This window comes from Pterocles gutturalis, unplaced genomic scaffold (assembly GCF_000699245.1).
Source record: "Pterocles gutturalis isolate BGI_N339 unplaced genomic scaffold, ASM69924v1 scaffold493, whole genome shotgun sequence".
NCBI classification, from domain to species: Eukaryota; Metazoa; Chordata; class Aves; order Pterocliformes; family Pteroclidae; genus Pterocles; species Pterocles gutturalis.
Window position 1 is genome coordinate 38090 of NW_010125128.1, and position 20013 is coordinate 58102.

At 45.8% G+C, this 20013-nt stretch overlaps 1 protein-coding gene across 1 annotated transcript in view; it reads right to left on the reverse strand.

Moving 5' to 3' along the window:
* Positions 1-1235: 1235 nt before the first annotated feature.
* RASAL2 (RAS protein activator like 2) overlaps positions 1236-20013 on the reverse strand; it is a 96817-nt gene continuing 78039 nt past the window's right edge. Inside the window, exons 9-17 of the mRNA XM_010078426.1 lie at positions 19546-19690; positions 18350-18586; positions 17470-17671; positions 14560-14738; positions 12741-13602; positions 8282-8413; positions 6729-6931; positions 6140-6227; positions 1236-1400 (exon numbers count right to left, since the gene is read on the reverse strand). Coding sequence (XP_010076728.1) covers positions 1236-1400; positions 6140-6227; positions 6729-6931; positions 8282-8413; positions 12741-13602; positions 14560-14738; positions 17470-17671; positions 18350-18586; positions 19546-19690 — 2213 coding nt within the window. The remainder of the gene's footprint in view (positions 1401-6139; positions 6228-6728; positions 6932-8281; positions 8414-12740; positions 13603-14559; positions 14739-17469; positions 17672-18349; positions 18587-19545; positions 19691-20013) is intronic.

Consider the following 20013-nt stretch of genomic DNA (forward strand, 5'->3'; position numbering starts at 1 on the left):
CTGAAGGTAACTGCAGATGAAAGCTTAGTCAAAAACTCCTTAAGAAAAAACTGGTGTGTACAGAACTTCAAAAAAGCCCCTTTAAAGTATCCAGAGAAAGGCAAATTTCAGTGGAAATGGAAGATCTTTTAACACCAATGTGCAGAAAGCATCTTTCACTGGAACTAGACTGGCTAAGCTAGTGGCTGAAATAGTGAAACTGAACAAGAGTTAAAATACAGAAATCCTCTAGGAAAAAGGAAATCTTGCATATGGAAGCTGGCTTTGCCGGGCACGGGCACCCTTAGGTTAGCCCTTTCCTCAGAGCATCAACCTGACTGCTCCTGATGGAGAGCGGAGAATGAACTCAGGGTGCCACTGTGTGACGCGTAAAGTGGGGACTGGATAGAAATTTTTTTAAAAAGTATTTACAGGTCTGCAAGTTCTCAAAACGGAAAATATAAAACTGCATTAGAACTGGGGTAAAAAAGAAAGAATCCTACCTTGAAAAACTGCAGATTCCCTCTGTCTGTCTGATGGAAAGCCTGACTGTGTGCAAATGCAAGGAAACAAGCTTGCTGCTCTAAGTTTTTACCTTGTTCAAAAAGACTGAGATTTTTTTGCTGGAGTCCTACCAAAAGTAGGTACGGGATCCAGCAAGAGCGAATTTTCTTGCTAAAACGTTTGCTATCGAGTTTGCATTCAGTTAAAGAAGAGCTAGAGAAGAGGGGAATGAAACCAGCAGATGAGTTTTTTTTATAGAATTCATTTCACTACTATTTCACTCCACTCATGTACTTGTATTAGTCAGCCCGGTATATACAGCTGCTGTCTAACGTAACCCACTGCTCATCTCACTCTCTCACCCACAACACACATGCACTCACACTCCCCTCTTCCTTCTCCAAGGACTGCAGTGCTTTCAACAACAACAAAAAATAATAAAAATAGCAATAATTAAAAAAAATCTACAGTATTCACTTCCTTTTGGTATATTACATCAGCATTTTCTGTACATGACCCAAGAGCTCCCTCTATTTACACAGTGATATGGAAGGACTTGTTCTCGGGAGCCCGGTTCTCCTGGCCTTGAGTGGGGAACTGAAGCCCAACTTTCTGAGTTCTCCTTTCTCTTTACCATTTTATTAGCAGCATTATGTAAACCTGTAAGGGGAAGGAGGGGCTGTTTTGAAGGTTTCTTGAGTCTGCTCCCTCTTGCCCTTCTCCTGGGGAGATGGCCGGCAGCATCTGCCCAGTTAGCAGCTGCTGTTTTTGAATTCACCATTCTCCGTGATGGAAAGCTTGGTGGGATTGGTGGGGGAGATGCCATTGCGGACTTGCATGCTGTAGCGCTCCTTCACTTGCGTCAGGGCACTCATCAGCCGCGTGTTGGCAGAGTCCAGGGACACGATCCGCTTCTCCTGCAACAAACAGCCCACAAAGTCAGAGCTCCTTCACAAACGCAATGCCTTTGCCCCACAAGCCTGCTTTATGGGGAACTTCCAGGACCCGGGGCTGTGGCAGTGCCTTCGGATGATTTCTAGGCAGAGGCAGCTTGGCTAACATTTTCTGGTGAGATGGGATGTCTGCCTCTTTCTGTTTTCTCGGGGTAACACGGCCCCTGCGTGCCGCGGGCTGTTTGCGGGCTGGTCTGGCCCTCCTGGCCGCTTTCCATGATGGAAGGTGACAGTGAGTCAAAGTTACATTGGTGAAGTGATCCAGTCACAGTGGCTTTATCCAGACAGCCTCCAACCGAGGCAGATGGAAATGCAGTGTTTTGCCATGGGAGGAGGGGAAGGGTGTTGGTGTTAATAACAACAATAGCCAATTTAATTTTTATTTTAAAAATAAGTTAGAAAAACAGAAACAGGCAGCAGAAAATAAAAGCGGTGGAAGTTTTATCTGACAGAGAAAAATGCAAGTGGTATCTAGTGGCCATTGTCTCTGTATTTTGGATGGAGTGTGCTCAGAATAAACTCATGGAATGCTTGAAATAAATTTAAAAAAAAGCAGATAATGGCAGCCTGCAGTCGCCAGCAGGAGTGAGGGTGCAATAGCAACACAGAGAGGAAGCAGCCAGAAGCTACAACTAAGGGGTTATTTGAGGTGAAGGGGAAAGAGGGCAGTGTGGGTGGAGGGGGAGATGCCATCGACAGAACACAAAGAACAAACACTGAACACACTGCTCCTAGACCCATTCCAGCTCAGAGGGGCTCCCAGGCTCCACCAAATCCAGGGTTCCCACATCCCCGTTTTGATCATTCTGGCACACAAAGTGCTCCCTCCGCTTTTAGCAGAAGTATTCAGAAAGCTAAAGGATGTGTACAAAATTTGTAAAAAATAAAAAACCCATCAACAAAACCAAGCCTACTAACAGACAGATTATCTGCAGTGGGACACAGCACTGGGGGATCAAGCCAGAGTTGGCACAACGAGAAAGGGCAATTTTCATCTTCCCTCAAAAAAAACCCAACTCTAACATCGCAGCCACACAAAGCACCAACCGGTAAATATGCTCTCCATGCTACCAGCTGATTGGCTTTTTTTTTTCTTTGAGAAGGCAAAATGTCTAATTTACTTGAATGAAAAAAGCTGCATGCAGGAACTCTTCCCAGTCCAGCCCATTGAGAAACAAAATGGAGGGAAAAACGATGCACAGAAGGCAAAAACATTAGGGGATAGTTCAGACATACTGCTCGGGAGACTGAAGTGCTACAACGGCCCCTTGAGATTCTGATCCCAGCACATCAGCTGTGTGGTACATCAATAATCAAGTAATGTTTGCTTTTCCCCACAGGGGGAAATGTTAGGGTGCAAAAACAAGGCAGAATTTAAGTACTGCTTGCATTACAGCCCTGGGGAGACCAAGCTCTGTATAGCAGCGCAAACGGAGGAGGAGGAGGCACGAGAAATCAACACACAGCAAGGCAGGCAGCAGCCTGCCCGAGCACTTGCTCTGATCCAGTCAACGTAAGCGAGGAAAACGGACAATGGAGGAGTCAGAGGCCTTAGCCTTTCCTCCCGTGCTGAAATCAATCCTGCAAAACACAACTGCCTTCACAGAAATGTGTTCTTCGGCAAGTTAAAGCCCCTCCTCCTCAGTCTAAATTTCACCTAGAATATATAATTTAAAATAAAAACTTCTTTCCAAAGAATACAGCATTCCAAAGAGTTAACAATGAAAGGCTGGTTACTTGCTGCCACTGATGAGTGCTCAGTGTGCCAGTTTGCAAAACAGCTGGAAATCTACAGTTGCAAAAAATCAAATCTTAAAAGCATGAGCTTAGCGAGTAGAGGCATCTTCTCACTCAAAGGAAAACACGCTATAACAAACGTGTCTCTAACACAGGTGAATCGGGCACAGGGAGTGGGAGGAGCTGGAATGGGTAGGAGGTCAGTGCACTGGGCCAGGACTGGGTACTGCTCAGCTAGAGAACTGAGTGGGTTTACTTGCCTGTTTGAATTATCTCATCCCCATTTATGACCTGTAATTTAACACAGCGGAGATGTCACTTGCAATAGCAACTGGGCTAGTACTCTTTGCAGCTCCGCTGCTCCAAGGAGAGAGTTTAGCCAGCCCTAGTCCCTGCTCAGTCAGGGAGGCCCAGAGACAGCCTCCAGAACCACAGCGCACACGAGGCGCTGCCCTGAGCCAGTGCGAACAGCACATGCACGGAGAACGCGGCTGTCCTTGTGCATCGGGGCAGTACTGGGTGCTGCACCCAACCACAAAGCAAAAGGGCAAATCCTGAAAAGCATCTCGTGGTGATGTAGCTAAGCACAAGAAGCCCAGGTTTCAACACACCAGAAACAGGTGTGATGAGCAAGGTTCCAACTCCACTCCATAAATCTCACATCAGAAAGACCCTTTTCTAGCCACTGCTATATCCTTTTGCCAAATGAATCACAGACTAAGAAAAATCTTCCAAGCTCAACTTAAGAGGGATTGCTACAGAACCCAGGGAACACTTGGGCTCCTCTAGTGAGTCTGTTCTGAATCTTTCCTCAGTTTCCTCTTCTGCTCACACACCCATGACAGGGCAATGACAACCACGCTTCCCCCGTGACACTGAAGCAGTTAAGGTTTGCTGATGACCCTCCTTGCCCAAGTAGCCAACAGCATTTGAAAAGAAAAAGGTGTCAGATTAAAAGAAGAATTCATTACTGCTACTCTTGCTCCTGTTTATTCAGCAATTTCTGCTGCAGGTGAAAAATGATGCATCATTTGATCAAGTGTGATCAAGGACCACACCTTTCCAGCCCCAAGGGTTTGAAGCTTTCACAAGTCAGCAGCAGTCCCCTCTGCCAGCTGGGGACATGGAGGGGTAAGACTGCTCCACCCTCCACCTTGCTAGTCCATAACCTCACACTGAGCCGAGCGCCCACCGGCATAGACACGTAACACAGGGAAGGGCAAGTTTCCTATCCAGTCACAATCTCTCAAATCCTCCCCTCCAAAAATCACTTTTTATGAGTTTGCTCAGTGCCCCTTCACCTTCTTGAGGCAGATGAAAAAGGCATCAGCTCCTTCAAAAACCAGGCTGCTGTTTGTTTCCATCAGTGTGTAACAGCACAATGCCCTGACTGTGCCTATCTCTGAAAAATGGCCCAGCACGTTCAACTTCTCCACCTTCCCCTTCCCATGCTCCTTGATCAGAGTGGAGACTGCTGTACTGTTCCCCCACCACCAAGAAAATAAAAAAATACAGTGACTGACTATGTAGCAATTCATCCTCCAGCACTGCACTCTCCCACTTTGCATTTTGAGTGCAGCTCCTCACAGAAAGGATTTAATCTTGAGCTGCATCTAGAAAGGCTGACTACACTGGTGTCTCCATGTACAGCATCTTGCACAATAGCTAAGAACTACATATGATGTAATTCCAGAAGGATTTTCTTTTTATTCTGCAAGGCTAGGTAACAGAAGTGCCATGTTACTGTACGCAAGTGATTTATTCAGATTAAATGGCACAGATCCAAAAATCCGGCTTTCATGAACAGTCTTTCTGAAGAGCTGTGGGAAAATGGGCAAAGGCAGCAGGAAAAACAGAACTTTTCAAATTATCAAAAAGAAATCAGCTATAAATATGCTCCTAGTGATACCAGGCTTTTAAAAAAAACAGTCTTTTTCTACATTATATATTCCCTGCAGTTCCATGTGAGCTCAAACATTTCTATTCTTGCTGGCTGTTCAAGAGGAAAAAAACGGCCAGGGTATGGCCTTTTGTGCTCCCTGGTGCCTGTGCTCCAATCCACCAGCACCATCTTTAACAATGTTCACCTGAGGCTTTTTTCCCCCCCAACTCCTTCTGAAGGGAAACAACTTTCTGAAATGGCTTGGGATATTCCTCAAACAGGTCATGCTAAAATTATCTGTTAAGGAAAGTTGACACTTGGAACAGCTGAAAAGCCCAGAAGCAGGAAAGATGTCCTCCAAATGCAAATATCACAAACATAACACGGCAGGCAGATATGGAACCAGTCTGAGGTTCTGTTGTACAAGCTTTGCTCTCTGGGATCAGCACAGACACAGAAGAGAAGCTGGAATGATCCCACACCAGACACCCACATGCATTGCCCGCTGGCTCCCACGGCTGACCTGTGTTGACTGAGGCAAGCACTGCGGGTTTGGGGCAAAGTGGGCATTTCTCCAGGACTGACGTGGACAGTCAGATGGGGTGAAATGCCACACAGGACATTATACAGGGCACTGCTCCATCGCAAGCATTCTCTTTTCTTCACTCAAACGTTCAAAGCCATGCTTTTAGCTTGCATAGCTGAGATGCATGCACATGGCAATTCAACTATGCTGCTATGAGGCACAGCTCTCCCAGAGTTCCCAGGCCCACGCTTGGAAAAATGTCTACACAATGCACCGCTATTCCTTCACCCCCTTGACATCTCACCAAGTAGAAAAAGGTTTTGGAGACGTGGCGAGTCCTGTGATTTGTTGTCAGGCTGTCTCAAAGCCCAGTGCCAGACAGTACAGTCTGTACTACTTAAAAACCCCAGTTCTCTCCTAGAAGGCAGTAAGTCATCTGTGCAACACCATGGGCCAGTACTGGCTTGGGAGCTACGTAACACTGGGGCAAGAGGAGAGGGGAAAACAACAGGTTCTATGCACAGAACACTTGGTTCTTGGAGACCCTGAGCTCCTTACCTGTGCGTCAATAATTTTCTGCTTTGCATCGATGACAGCTTGCATCTCTGCATGATCCTTCTTCAGCTCCTCTTCAACGGCCATGAGTCTTATGAGCAAAAAGAGGTACAGATTAGAACAGTTTCATACTATTCCAGAGTGTCTCAGGTCTCTGGCCTGACTTTGGTTGGTTTGACTTCTCTGATTGTCCTGGCCTCTGCAAGAGAATTCTGCTGTGCTGGGAAAAGCTTATCTATCCATCCGACACTCCCAATTACCTAACCGTGTTATTCTCAAAACGGACATTGCCAAAAAGCAACTGCTCTTGAAAAGCTACTGCCTTGAGGACAGATTCTGAACAAAGCAAAAAGACCTGTTGTAAGTACAAAAGAGACCAGGGTTAAAAATTCCTAAATCTTTTCCTTCACTCTCCGGGCAATCTGAGGCAAGTTTCCACACCTGCATCTCCATTTCTTCATCTCTCAGGCAAGATGGTATCAGTCCAGAGATGTCAAGAAGCCCGTACAACTACCTTCTTTAGTGTCCAGGAGAACACATGACACAGGGGAGCTGCTTGTCCTACACAGCTCTGAATTTTCCAAAGCCTCACCTGCTGATGATACTTTTCATCTGGCTGTCCTTCTCCTCCTGTTGCCTGCGTAGTCTCTCCTCGCTGTCTTCCAGCCTAGACTTGTACTCCATCAGCAGCTTCTGCATTTGCTGCTCTTGCACCAGGAGCCGCCGCTCGTACTCCTCCAGCCGGCGACTCGACACTTTCAGGCGCTCCTTCAGCTTCGCTATCTCTTGTTCATACTGCAGGTGGAAGGAAAGAAGGAAAGAATCAAATGCAAGGGAAAAAGGAGGAGATCAGATCATTAGAATCTTCTGCTGCTGCTCAGAGAAGGATATTGTTTTTTTCATGAAAAATAAATTGACAGAAGTAAAGGAAATGACAAGCAAACAACTGTGGGCAACCACAGACAAAGAGCACGCAGGCTCCCACTGAACTTAAGCAGAGGGCTCTGACATGGCTCCTCAGCCCTGACTGGTGACATCCCCAGTTTCTCCAGACTCAAAGCAGTTCCCAGACAGAAGCTGCTCCTAGCGCTCAACTGTAAAAATGTCCTGGGGTAGGGTGACCAAACTTACAAAACAGACCAGTATGGGACCCAAAACCTCATTCTTCAGGATGTAATTAAGGCATGAAGCCACATGTGAGAACAGAGCAAATCATTCACTACAGAACAGCGCCTGTAGGTTTACTTGGCTGAGGTTTCGTTCTTTGACTTCCTGTCTCTGTGGACAATCACTCTGCAATAGTTCAGTGAATCTCAACACATTCCACTTCGGTTTGGATTCATTCACACCTTTCCTAATAATCATATGTTCCTACTTCTTGTCCAACAAATGTTCTCCTCGCTCCCTGCCTTCTCAAAATACCAAACCTCTCACTAAATTTCATCACTATAGCAGCATGTAGATGTAACTGTATTTGGAAAAATGGTACTACTCCTGAAAATAAATATGCTTAAAAAAAAAGATCATGGATGTTTCTGTGTAGCTCAGAAACACTGCACTACCTAGATGACAGGCATTTGCCTCACGTGAATCCCAAGACAAAATGTGAATGCAGATACTGATCAAGGTTGAATTGCATTTACACAGCCTTGTACAATCACTTACATATCCTCAGTCAGGTTAACAAGCTACCTCAGTCAGGTTAACAATCATCTTTTTTTTTTTTTTTTTTTTTAGATGGAGTTTAATGATAACTAAAAAGCTTTACAAGCCTAGAAAAATGGCAGTATGCTGTAGCTATAGTGTTGTCATGAGAAATAATGACTTGAGCAGGATCTAATACACTCGGGCAGTGACTCATGCTGCACGTAGGTGCCAAATACCAGCCTGTAACGTACAAACTCTCAGTGATGTCAGTGTGCACCCATGTGACATGCTGCAGCCTGTACGTGGGTTAATCTATAGTATGGGATGCTGCGCTACAGATATGTGTGACAGCATGTACAGCAGGGAGTTACGCCAGTACAACCTGTGTTTGAAAGCATGACTGTCACAGCACTGCCCAAAGCTGTTCTGAACTCAGCTGTGGGGTGGACAGGACTCGCCAGGAACCCTTGAGTTGGCTGCATACAGAATGCAATCTACCTTCTCAGCATGCTTGACTTCATCTGGATTCTGCTCCGCGTCCTCCTCTACTTCATACTGTCCATTATTGAGAACCCACGCAGCTGTCCTTTCCACTGGTGACATTGTGGCAGAGTCCACCGGTGACTGAACCTGGAGCAGAGATACCTGTCAGCATTTTTCAGAGAAACTACATACAAATTAACTCTAAAATCCAGTTTATTTGGAGGAGAACAATGACAATTAGTCTGTCAGTCTCAAAGGACGCAGATAGTTCATCCTCCCTTGACTTTGCACCCACAGCACTTGTTTGAGTCCCTCTAAAATGAATGCACTTGAGACATTTTTTTCTTCTTCTTTGCCTAAATGTGCTTCTCTCTGGTCAAGTTCTTGTTTCCAAATCCTGTTCACATCCACCTTTCCCCTTTGCCAGATTTTCAGTAAGGGTTTCTCAACCTGTGATTTCTCTCAGAAAGAAAACAGAGTGACAAAGCTTCACTTGGAGCCTGCTGGAGACAGACAGATTGGTTTCTTTGGAGCACTGAGGAGCTTAACTCGGGAGCAGCTTTCTCAGCCAGGCTGCAGACGGACTTTGCAACGGAGCATGGGGCTGCATGGCTTGGGTACGAGACAGCACAGCAGGACTTAAAGGTGGCAAAGAGGTGTAACATTACTGCTGTAGTGCCTGTCAGATTTAGATGGTCTGTTGGAGCACATACACCCAGACAAGGCTGTGTGAAGAAGCCAGGGCCAGCAGTGCTTACTAGAACTGTAAAACATCAGCAGAGGCTATCCTCCTGAAGGGAAACTGAAAAGCAAGCCAAGAAAAGAAGAAACTCTCCAGCCAGCTGGGGAAAATATGGCTTGCTACAAATTCCAAGCAATTTTCTTGGACAAAGACAAGTTTATAAGCACAGGAATTAGCATAACTACCCCTGAAAGAGCAACACTGTCTTAACTTTTTGAGAAATGCAGAAGATCAACTTTGCCCCAACTCCCCAACTGTAGCTTCTTTTTGTGCTCAAGCAGCTCTGCTGCTCTTCAGCTCGCTGCCGTGTTTCAGTATTGCTCCAAAGCAAAACGTGCTCCATGGCAGGGGGATTCGAAGTCTAAGCTTCAGCGAGGAGCATTTGATGGGAGAGTGACAGCTTCTTTACATGAGGCAGGTGAGGGATCATGTCAACCTCCATTTCTGTTTCTCCTGTTCACGAGACAGGGCTGGTGAGTGCTGCTACACCAGCTCTGGCCAGAGGATCGACCCACAACGCCTCAGCTGTCCTGAGCAGCGACGAGGACTCCAACACTGGAAGAAGCCTCGGGAAGGATGAGTATAAAGGCAAAGGGAAGGAGCAGGAATTAAGCAAAAATCCCTGGATTTAGGCAAAGGCCTTTTCGCTAGAAGGACGTCCTCAGAGCAGAAAGGCTAACAGCCCCTTTCAAGTGCAGTGTGACAGCCTAGCAAAGCTCCTTAGATTTTTTTTTTTTTTATGATATTTGCCATTAGGCAGCCATAGTAAGGGAGACTGAACTGTGTGGGGCTCTGCCACCAACAGGCTCTTCTCCGAGGTAAATGCTTTGGCTCTAGGAATTGCTGGAGGAATTAGGAACAGCTATGGAGGAACAGCATTTATGGAGTTACGGAGGACCAAGATAGCAGAAGGCTGCCTATAAACTACATCAGCAGCCCTGTAACAGACCGCGATCAGCAGCAACCCTTGCCAAACAACCTTGCAAGCTGTAGGACAGAACGATCCCAGCAGCCAGACTCAGAGAGCCTACAAAGACCAAGTGGATGGCAAGCACTTCACATGCTAATGGGTTATGAGTTATCCTCTAATAAAGGGGAAAAACGAAAAAGCCTGCTAGTAACACATATTAATTCCCCTCTTTGCCTCGCTTCCAGAGGAACACACTGACATTTCTGTTCCCACCTACCTACTAAATGGAAATGGAAGGCAAAAAGTGACCTCCCCAGCAAACAAAGGGCCCAGCTCTATATTCAGAAACAAACGGGACTTGTAGAGAACAGACTCTAATAATTATAACGCCCACAAAGCATGCCTAGCAAAGAGCATGCCCAACTTCTCTTTTTTTCTTTTTAAAATAAGAACAGAACTCCACAACATGATTTGCAATTAAAAGGATGCAATGGAATTTGCCTCAAAAAAATTTTGGCCACTTGATTTGGCACACTTCAAGACATTTCTCAAGGGTGTGGGGAAAGAAAGAACAAATTGATTTCTCTGAATAAAGTACGAGCAAGTACTCTAATGAATCCAGGGGAAACAATTAGTATGGAAAGCAGATTGGAAAAATAAGCAGATGCACATTGCCTACGAGGGAGGCGAAGGAGACTGCCCTGAAGCCAGTCACAGCTGCAGGCAGCTATGAAGCTGAATGTAAAAGGTAACTAGAGAAGAGGGAAGTCTGAGACTTGTTTGATGCTAAACAAGCAAAGGTAACCTGTTTCCTCAGGGGCACCTGGGCAGTCCGCAATCCAAGATGAGAAGAGCCACGGGTTTGCAAACAGGTAACCCCGTGTTTCTTGTACATACACACAGGGCAGAACCTGTGCAAGCCACCCGTGCAAGGTGTTCACACAAAGACGGGAGACACAACACCTGTACTTTCTTCTTATCCTCACACCTTCAAAGTAAAGCCTTCTCTGCATATTTGTGTAGACACTTCCTGGAACAAGCCCTGAGGAAAGGCAACAGCTCCGGGGGGATTTTGGCCGGGACACTGCACAGAATCATACAATAAAACTCAGCAAATCATATGCTACAGGTTCACACTGGACACCTGAGAATTGCAAAGGGAGCTTACCCTTCAAATTTATCCTTGTTACTGGCCTAAAAATTTCCTACCACCTCCACCCTAGGCTTCGCTGTGTTCAGGTACCTATCAACCTCTCTATGCCCCACTGTATAACACACGCTCCGAAGCAGGACACAAACACATGCACTTCAAGGAACATGCAATTACTTTTTTGGTCTTACTAACTTGGCATATTAAGCTTTGCTTTGTGATTCAGTGTTTCTGATCTCCTCGTACTTTAATGAACTGGCGGTATCAAAGCAGTTTTGAAGCCCTGATTGCTCCTGGGTTCCCAGGCATCACCCAGATTTTCCTCCTTTCGGCTGTAACCTTCAGGAGTTTGCCAAGAAAGCTACACCAACAGGGATACCAGTACAACCTCTGGCAGAGCAGGAGCTCACGCTGGCAACTAACTTCTCCTGCCAGCTCTACCGTACCTGCCAAAAGCCCTTCCCTGCACAACCATGGCTGCACCAGTGCCTTTGCCAGCAGGGCGATGTCAGCAAGGAGGATGCCAACCTCCAGCTCCTTGCAGATGCAGCTCCACCTGCAGCATGGTGCTGTCTCAGCCTCAGGGGTTGCAGCTTTCTGAAGTGAAAGTCCTCACTTGTGCCTGTGAGCAGAGCTGCCTCCTTTCTAGCAGCTCTTGGGAAAGAGGAGCTTCAAAAATTTCCTTCCATACTAGGTAAAGTAAATCAAACATGACCATGTTTACCCTCCCAGTGAACAGAGAAGAAAACACTTAACCCCAAGGAATAGCGCAGGCGTTGCCTTCAAGAGCCTCGCCTTGCCCAGCTGATAAGTCTGTATGCACTAATATGACACTTCTAAAAACCACCACCTTCCCTCTGACCTGCAGATTGAGACATTTTCTACCTTTGCTGTAGTGCCAAGCATCTAAATACTCATTTTCTCTTTAACATTAAACTAACTTAAGAGAAGATTTTCATACATGGCAAATCACAACAGGATTTTCTTTTCTTTTTTAAGGTAAAGGAATGTTGGCTTTTTGACAGGAAAAACCTTGATTTACAGTCTCCTATGAACAACTGATAAAGTGCATTAGGAGTTGGTACATATAAGCATTCCTTTCCAGAAAGTGTTTGCATTATTCATAGTTGGGGATGATTAACGAAAAAGCAGTATTTATTTGGGGACCAGTAACTTGAGTGTTGCATCTTGGTGAAATACAGGTTTCTCCACACTTGAGACAACGATACTTATTTATTATTATGTTGATTCTATGATATTTTATCTTTGTTTATTTCTCTGTTTTTAGGTAGCTATGCTTTTAAATTAGCACCACAGGGCAAATGCAGTCTCACGTGGCAATCTTAACTACGATTCGGAACAAAGCTGTTTCTATTTTTTTATTCAGAGAAATTTTCACATTTTGTTTCTTTCAGCAGGCTTGCTGCGACTTTAGCAAATGGAAAACTTTTTTTTTTTTTTAAATTTAGTACAAAAGCATCCAAAAATAACAGGTAAGCTAGGCTTGGGTAACCAGCGTGACTATTCCTTACACTTGCTACTGGCCACGTGCTTAAGTACCAGTCCTCTTGATTCAACTCAATGCAACTCAAAGGTCAAAAAGCTTTGAAGATCAATGCAGCAATCAGCTAAACATCAGAGCAGAAAGTGCCTGGAAAAAGGCTTTCCTTACCTGCTGCGTTTGTTGCCTCTGAATCGCCCTCACCTTTGGGACAGGGCTCTCTCTAGAGGATGACGACTGCTGCCGGGACCGGCTCCCATTCTGAATGGGTTCGGTCACCATGGCCCCCGACACTCCTGACATGCTGCCCGTGCTCCGCAAGGAAGCACTGTGTGGCAAGGACTGCGGTGCTTTGGCCCGGGCGCCCAGCCCGGCTTGGTCCATTTTGCGGATCTGTGCTTGGCTGCTGCTGTTCTGGCGGGGCAGCGCGATGGGGACATGCTTGTCTGGGACCGTGTGGCGCCGGGAGAAGTCCTCGCTTTGCGTGCTGCGCTTGGTGAAGTCCTCCATGCTGCTGTTGCTGGGTCCGCTAAGTTTGAAGTCTTCGCTGTTGCTTCGGCTCCGAGAGCTGGCAGTGCTCAGGTTCTCCAGGCTGGAGTCCACAGAAGCCTTCGGCAGCGGTGGGGTTGGGTTGTTGAGATGGTAAACTGGGTTCTGGAACGACAGAGGCTGGAGGCTGCCCTGTTGGTTCAAAGCCGGGTGCAGAGGCCTTCTCACCTGGGGAGCACTCTGGGGCGTGCTCTGGGTTTCCCACAGCTGTTTGATGTTGGCGACCTGGGTGATAGAGAGCTGGCTGCCAGCCAAGCGCAAAGGCACATCGTGCATAATAGAAGCATGGTCACTGTGAGCCGTGTGAGGATCTTGGAGGTCCATGAGAGAGATGCTACGTCCATTGGGCAAGATGCTTTCCCTTTCTTCCTTATCTGAGTAAGTCATGCTCTGGGTGGATGCCTGCCGAACCAACAGTAAGGTCTTGCCCCTAAAATATCCATCTACGTTTTCCTGGGTTGGAGACTTCAGCTTATGCAAGTCACTGTGGAGAGAAAAGGAATTTGGTTAATTTTTAAGCAGCCAAGACCCTGAGAGACCTGTCCCAGAGAAGTCTTTCTACCTCATTTAACTCCCCCCCAAACTGAAAGCTTCAAGGAACCAGATTTCCTTTTATGAGCTCTTTGTGTTCAAGTCAGAACACACTCTTCCTTAATTACCACTTATCTTTGAGAACTACGTTTGATTCTTCAAGAAGTGCTTCATCCTTATTTTTTTTCCACAGGTGAAATGCAAACCATTCCCACCAAACCCTCCCCCCTCAGACACTTTCTGTCTCCAGCAAGACTTCAGAGCAGTTCCAATCCCATTTAACCCTTCACCAGCTTTATGTATGACAGGGGGTCTGAACAGTCAACAGTAGCTGTGTGTAAATCTAGATGCATGCGTGGAGGGCAGACACTTCCCCATGGCCCTCGCACCTGACAGCACAGAAACTGCTCTGAGACCACAGCATCCAAGCTCTTTGGCAGTTCTGCCATGGCACAGCTTTTTGCTTCAGATGAGCAGCTGTTACAGTGTGAGAAATGCTGCACTAAACTGAGGAGGGACTATTTTAGCTGTCCCACTGGTGACAAGTTCCACCTACAGCCCAGTTTTTCTTTAGCAGTAAATAAGCAGCCTGATGGCCAGCAGGAAACATTACGGCTGACTATGCATCCAGACACTCAGACCAGCAGCAAATTGCAAAACTGGTTTTTAACAGCTGGAGTCATTGACTCCCAGAGACATCTTTGAGACCTGGGTAAGTCAAAAGCTTTGGGTCCCCAGTGCCACCTTGTGCACCTCTTACTGGGACTGTGTGTTCCCCGTGACAGAGACCCAAGCTCCCCGCTCCTACAGCTGGCCTGGGCTGGCAGTTCAGGTGACGAAGCACTCAACTCTTAACAGGCTTAACAACCCCTTATCCCACATCTTCCCTCGAGCTCTGGCTGCTACGTACCCATCAGTGGGGTCCTCAAATATCTTCTGAAGCCCTGAGGAGAGACTGCCACTGACGTTTGGACTAGAGCTGTGCTCAGTGAAACGCCTCAGCTGCTGCTGTATCGGCGTAGGGTTGGTCATTGATTTGGTGATATCGGCAAGAATACGTGGAAGAGGTCCCAGTTTTGCCACGGTCGCCTGTAGGAAGGAATTTTCACCCTAATTGGACAACAAGCACCGCGACATCCGCCAGTGTTTTGGTTTTTTTTGTTTTTTTTTGTTTTGTTTTTTTTTTTGGATAACGATGCACAGAGGCGGAGGGGTGGAGGTAGAAGGAAGGAGGATGGGTGGTTGTGTGCGGGTGTGCCAGGACCGTAATGCAGTGTTACGGAGCAGCGTAACCACGGCGACGAGATGGATGGAGGAGACGAAACGGGGTGCAGCAGACATTGAGGAAAGAAAAGGAAATAGAAAAGAAATTAGGATTGACTCCCAAAAAATAAAAATCATGCTCAATAAAACAAAACTATTGCCATTCCAATGCAAAACTATCATGCAAAGCAAACTAAGTCCAGGGTGGGTGAAGTCAAAGTGAAAACTACGGTATCTACTCATTAAAGGGCATTCAAAGACTACAGATTCAGCTAGTGGGGTGAACTTTCCAGGCAAAGGGTGTCACGTGGTAAAGGAAATGCATGCCAACAGACAAGGGGATGCGGCATTCAGGGGGATCATGAGAGAATTGCAAGAGTTGAGGGAGACGGGGAAAGGGAAGGTTTTCATTTCATAAGCCTTTAACTTTTGGCATCCTACACCAATGCCACCTTCTGTAGCACCCTCTTATCAAAAATTAAGGCGTTCTTCCCTACCTAAAAGTGAAAAATAACTGCATGAAAACATCAATGATCCCAACATTATCACATCAGCCTGGGATTAAATGTGTAGCTGCTTGTTCAATTACGTGTTAGCTCAGTGTTGGCCAGGCCTAGGAGAAGAGCAGCTGACCCTCCAGCAGGGAAGGCTGCTCGTTCAGGCTCTTTATCTTTCTCTCTTTTTGGGTCACTGCTGGTTATATCATCTACAGGGCACCTTCTTCAGCATCTTGAGCTGCAGGAAGAAGGTGAAAGTGCTGGAGGTTTATAATAAAGTAAAACCCCACTATAAAGATAATGTTCTTTTCAAAGATATCCTTATTTTGTCCTGTAAGCACGTATTCAGTCAGCTTGGCTCCAGAGAAAGGTCTCTTTACAGATGCTTTTGTACAGCACTTTTTCCATGTCTGTTAAAATCTCTGAGGTGACTTGTCTCATCACTTCCCAGTCACTACCTACAGTAAAGCAGTATTGCAATGGACCTTTAGCCCTTCATTCTCTTTTTAGCAAACCACTATACCAGCTCCCAAGGGCCTGTTAGGATAGATCCATGTGTCTAACCTACAGAAAGGGCAAAGCAGATCTGCTTTCAGGGTTTATCCAGGTCTGGCTTCTCCCTTTCCTCACTGCCCAAGACATTTACTACTGTTGTGTTCAGAGAGCAGCTCACAGCAACTAACACCAAGTCCAAAGATCTATTTGCAGTTCTAAAGAGTGGAGCTGGGTTTCTCTTGACCTAACGCCTGACCAGCTGGCAGGAGATGGCAGTGTTCCCTGCGCTGGTGGCTTTACCCCAGTTTGTAGAAATGGAGGATCTGGTCTTTGTGCCTGTTTTCCTGAGGCTGCTGAAAAGACTTTGCTGCCTGAGACATTTTGAATGTACACTGTGTGCACGTATGAGGGAAATGGAAAAACAAGACCATAAATTGTTATCAAACTATGATTAACTAAGATTAATATATATTGCCTTTTTGAGTCAAGGGCATTGCAATTTATGCTGATGCAACAAGCTCAGTTTTTTGTTTTCTGTTTTAAATAATGTACTCTGAGAAAACAGATACCCAACAAATAACTATTTTGGCAAACCTTAATGCAAGGAAAGTATTAAGAGTGCATTGTAATTCATCTCACCTCTCCAGTTTCAAAAGAAAAAATAATATAAACAGAATACGGACAAAATAATGCACCTCTAAAAGTTGAAACATGGAACAGTTCCAAGTGCTTGCAAAAAACATAATGACTCACAGCTCAGCTTTTCCACGTCTTATCAACTACCTTTGCTATCCAGGTTTTAATGATTTTGGATCCTGCAAAGCCACATAGCTAAGGAAGACCAAACTACTGTCTTTTCTCCTTCTATAGCTACACGGAAGCAATGCTTTTTGTTGGTGATGTCTATTGCGATGAGCGGAACACAGTCTGGACAACACATACAACCCCAGCACAACACATGGCAGAAAGCATCTTCCTTTTTTTTACAACATAAAACAGAGTGGAACCATATTTTTACATCGTCTTGTATTCTAAAATCTAATCCAAAGACTACGTAAATGACAACATCCCAGTATGCTTTGGATCAGATCTTTAATGAGAACAGTTCTGCCTGGCCAACACATTATCCCATCAGGGCTGGGCAGGGTAGGGCATGGTGTGCCGAGAATCTCTATCAGCGGCAAAAAGGGCACTGCAACATTTTTATTTTCTGTCCCAACACCTTCCCTTTTTTCCAGCTCACTTATGAGAAAGTACAGGCTGCTCAAGGAATTCCAGGTCTACTTTTAAGCACTGCCTCCCCCACCATTTAACACCCGTCCTTACTTAAGGCTCTCTGCAAAGTGTTTGCACTAATACTGAAGACCAACCACTTACATGCCCCATTTTAGGCCCTGATCTGAAATCACAGAGAGAACAATTGTGAAATACCACTATCAAACATTCCTCTCAAAAGCTGTTCTCCCCAAAGCAGGCTTCAGCTGCTCCCTTGATGTTTCCTAGTGTTTACTGTTGCTACGATACAATCGCTGGATGCACCCTCCCGGGCCTCCAGCCTGCTTTACCTTATCAAGTTGGGACACAACCTCCCATAAGAGGGAATGCAAAACCGAGAGCTCTCTGCCCAGGTCGATGTAGCCCTCAAATCCAGGCATGTTTGAGATGGTATCTGGATTAGAGATCTCCAGGAGAAAACGCTTCATTCCTCCCCACTCATGTTCCAAAAAGTCATTCATGAAGGCCATGTACTCTTCCTTATTACCAAACCTGCAAGAAAGGGGAGGGGGGGAAAGCCAGTCAGCAGCCTCCACACAACATACAGACAATTGCATAAATGCTTAACTTTAGACCTGCCTTGCTGAAGATTTGGTTGGGGAGAAAAAAACCCAGACGATTTAAGAGATTCATGGCTTTCTGGAACTTATTTAAATACTAGTAATTTACAGTTCATATTATTATCAAGGACTCAACACATCTCTCCCCCCACAGACATCCTTTCTCTTCTCCCCTTCTCTGCATCCCCTCCCCTGTAAGAGACCTGCCATGCCCTTTGTATCATTCAGCTGGGAATTTTGGAGGAAGAAAGGAGGAAAATCATGCTCCTTGGTGGGAACAGGCCTTTTTTCTTTTGAACAGCATACACACTGACATGCTAATGCATGGCTCTTCTTGGTTTTACACTGTGTCCCCTCTACTGAATTCAACACGGCCCAAATCTGCATGTGAAAAGGAGAATTTATCTAGCTCAGCGCTGAGGTGTCTCAAAGGGAACAGCGCTCACACATAAGTGAGACCGTTTCCTCCTTTTCTAAAGCTGACTTCAGTTTGCCAGAGAATCAGCCACCTGCAAACATGACTACTGCCAGGGCTCTCCTGGCTCCATTGTAACCTGCAGTGACTTGCACCCCTAGAGACACAGATTTCAGTTTTACTGCCACCACCTACTTAGCAAAATTGGCAAGATTCTGAATGACTTTAGCAATAAGTGTGAGTGTGCGAGACGTCCGGTCATCAGGATACTCCTGCATGAGGCTGAAGAGGCTGGGGGACATGATAGCAGGGCACAGGAAGCGGAGGAAGAGGGAGGCACTGATCAGGCGTTCGCTGATGTCCTGCTTGCCCCTGCTCAGGCACTGCTGCTTCCAAGATGCAAACACCTCCTTCAGCTCACGAGGGAATACGCTGAAAAACAATAAACCAGGAAATAGAATCACACAGGCAATGAGATGCAACAAGCTGAACTGGTGACCAATCACCTGAAATAATTATCTGTGAGAAAACATCATCAGCTCTTTTTTTTTTTTCTACCCTTTCTCTCTCTAGGCTAGGAAATGTCCTTTGGTATCAGCTCTTTTTTTTTTTTTTCTACCCCAACTCTCTCTAGGCTAGGAAATGTCCTTTGGTGTCTATTCTTAGATCCCCATTTAATCTGGCGATACTTAAGCAGTCTTTACAGCATCCCATGTTCATATATGTTAAGTGAAGCCATTCTCAGACACACTGATTTGCAAGCTAAGAACTACTTATCCATCACTACCCTGCAGCAAGCAGAGTGTTAGAATATTAAAAACAAACTGAACCAAACTGTTCTCATCTCCGTAACGGAAATTTTTATTTTGCTTGTTAAGCTCTCTCAATATTTCTCATGTGCTTCTTCCTGAAGCAGAAAGGCCATTCTTCTTTTACTACTACTCAGAAACAGAGATTAATATAAATCTCTCTGCCAATGTTTCCTCCCTGTGATTTCCTTTCAATTCTACAGATCTAAGGGGTCTGAAAGTTTTACATACACATCAAAAATTTCAGTTTTTTATTCCAGGTTCAAGCTAAGCTGTTATCTTCTCACTTTCCCCCTCCTTATTCAGCCACAGTTCAATAAGCGTTCCCTTGGCAGAGTGTTTCAGCAGAAGCTCCTGTCAGGTACAGAGTCTGGGGACTGGAAGCCCAGTCTGGGCACAAGTTCCACCTGCAATATGGTGTCACACGTAGGAAGGTAGTGAGGAAAGGAAACAAAAGCAGTTTCAGTAGGTGGGTCTATGCTATTTCCCTGTACAACTGCTGTTTTCTCATCTTCAGAGGAGGAATGAGCACCCTCTAAGCAAATCACCTAAGGGGGGAGAAGGGGAAGGGGGATGCCTCACCAGTAAGAGTTGATAATCTTGCAGAAGGCCAGCTCACAACACATTTTCAGGTTGCTCTGATGATCTGTTAATTCACTGGATGAACATTTGCTGGGATCCACTTCACAGTTTTCATCCGACTCATACAAAGCCTTGATAAACTCCCCTGGACAATGGGAAGGGGATGACAAACCAGGGTAGTTAAATGAAAAGCCTCCTTGACACACCTTTAAATCCTGCTTATGCCTTTCCTTAGCAACTGCCTCTTCTGTTCCCTGCGTCTGCAATACAGCCTCCAGACACCAGCTGTTGGGGACAGGACTCCTCCCCGCTCTTTCAGAGCACAGCACTTGCTGTACCAGATCAGACGGCTGGTGCTCTGATGCTTCAGCCTCCTGTGCCCTCGCTGTCCCCAAATACAGGTGCAGTAGCAGGATGGCTTCGCTCAGGGCCCCTGCAGACACTTATAGCCTCAAGAACAGAATTTGA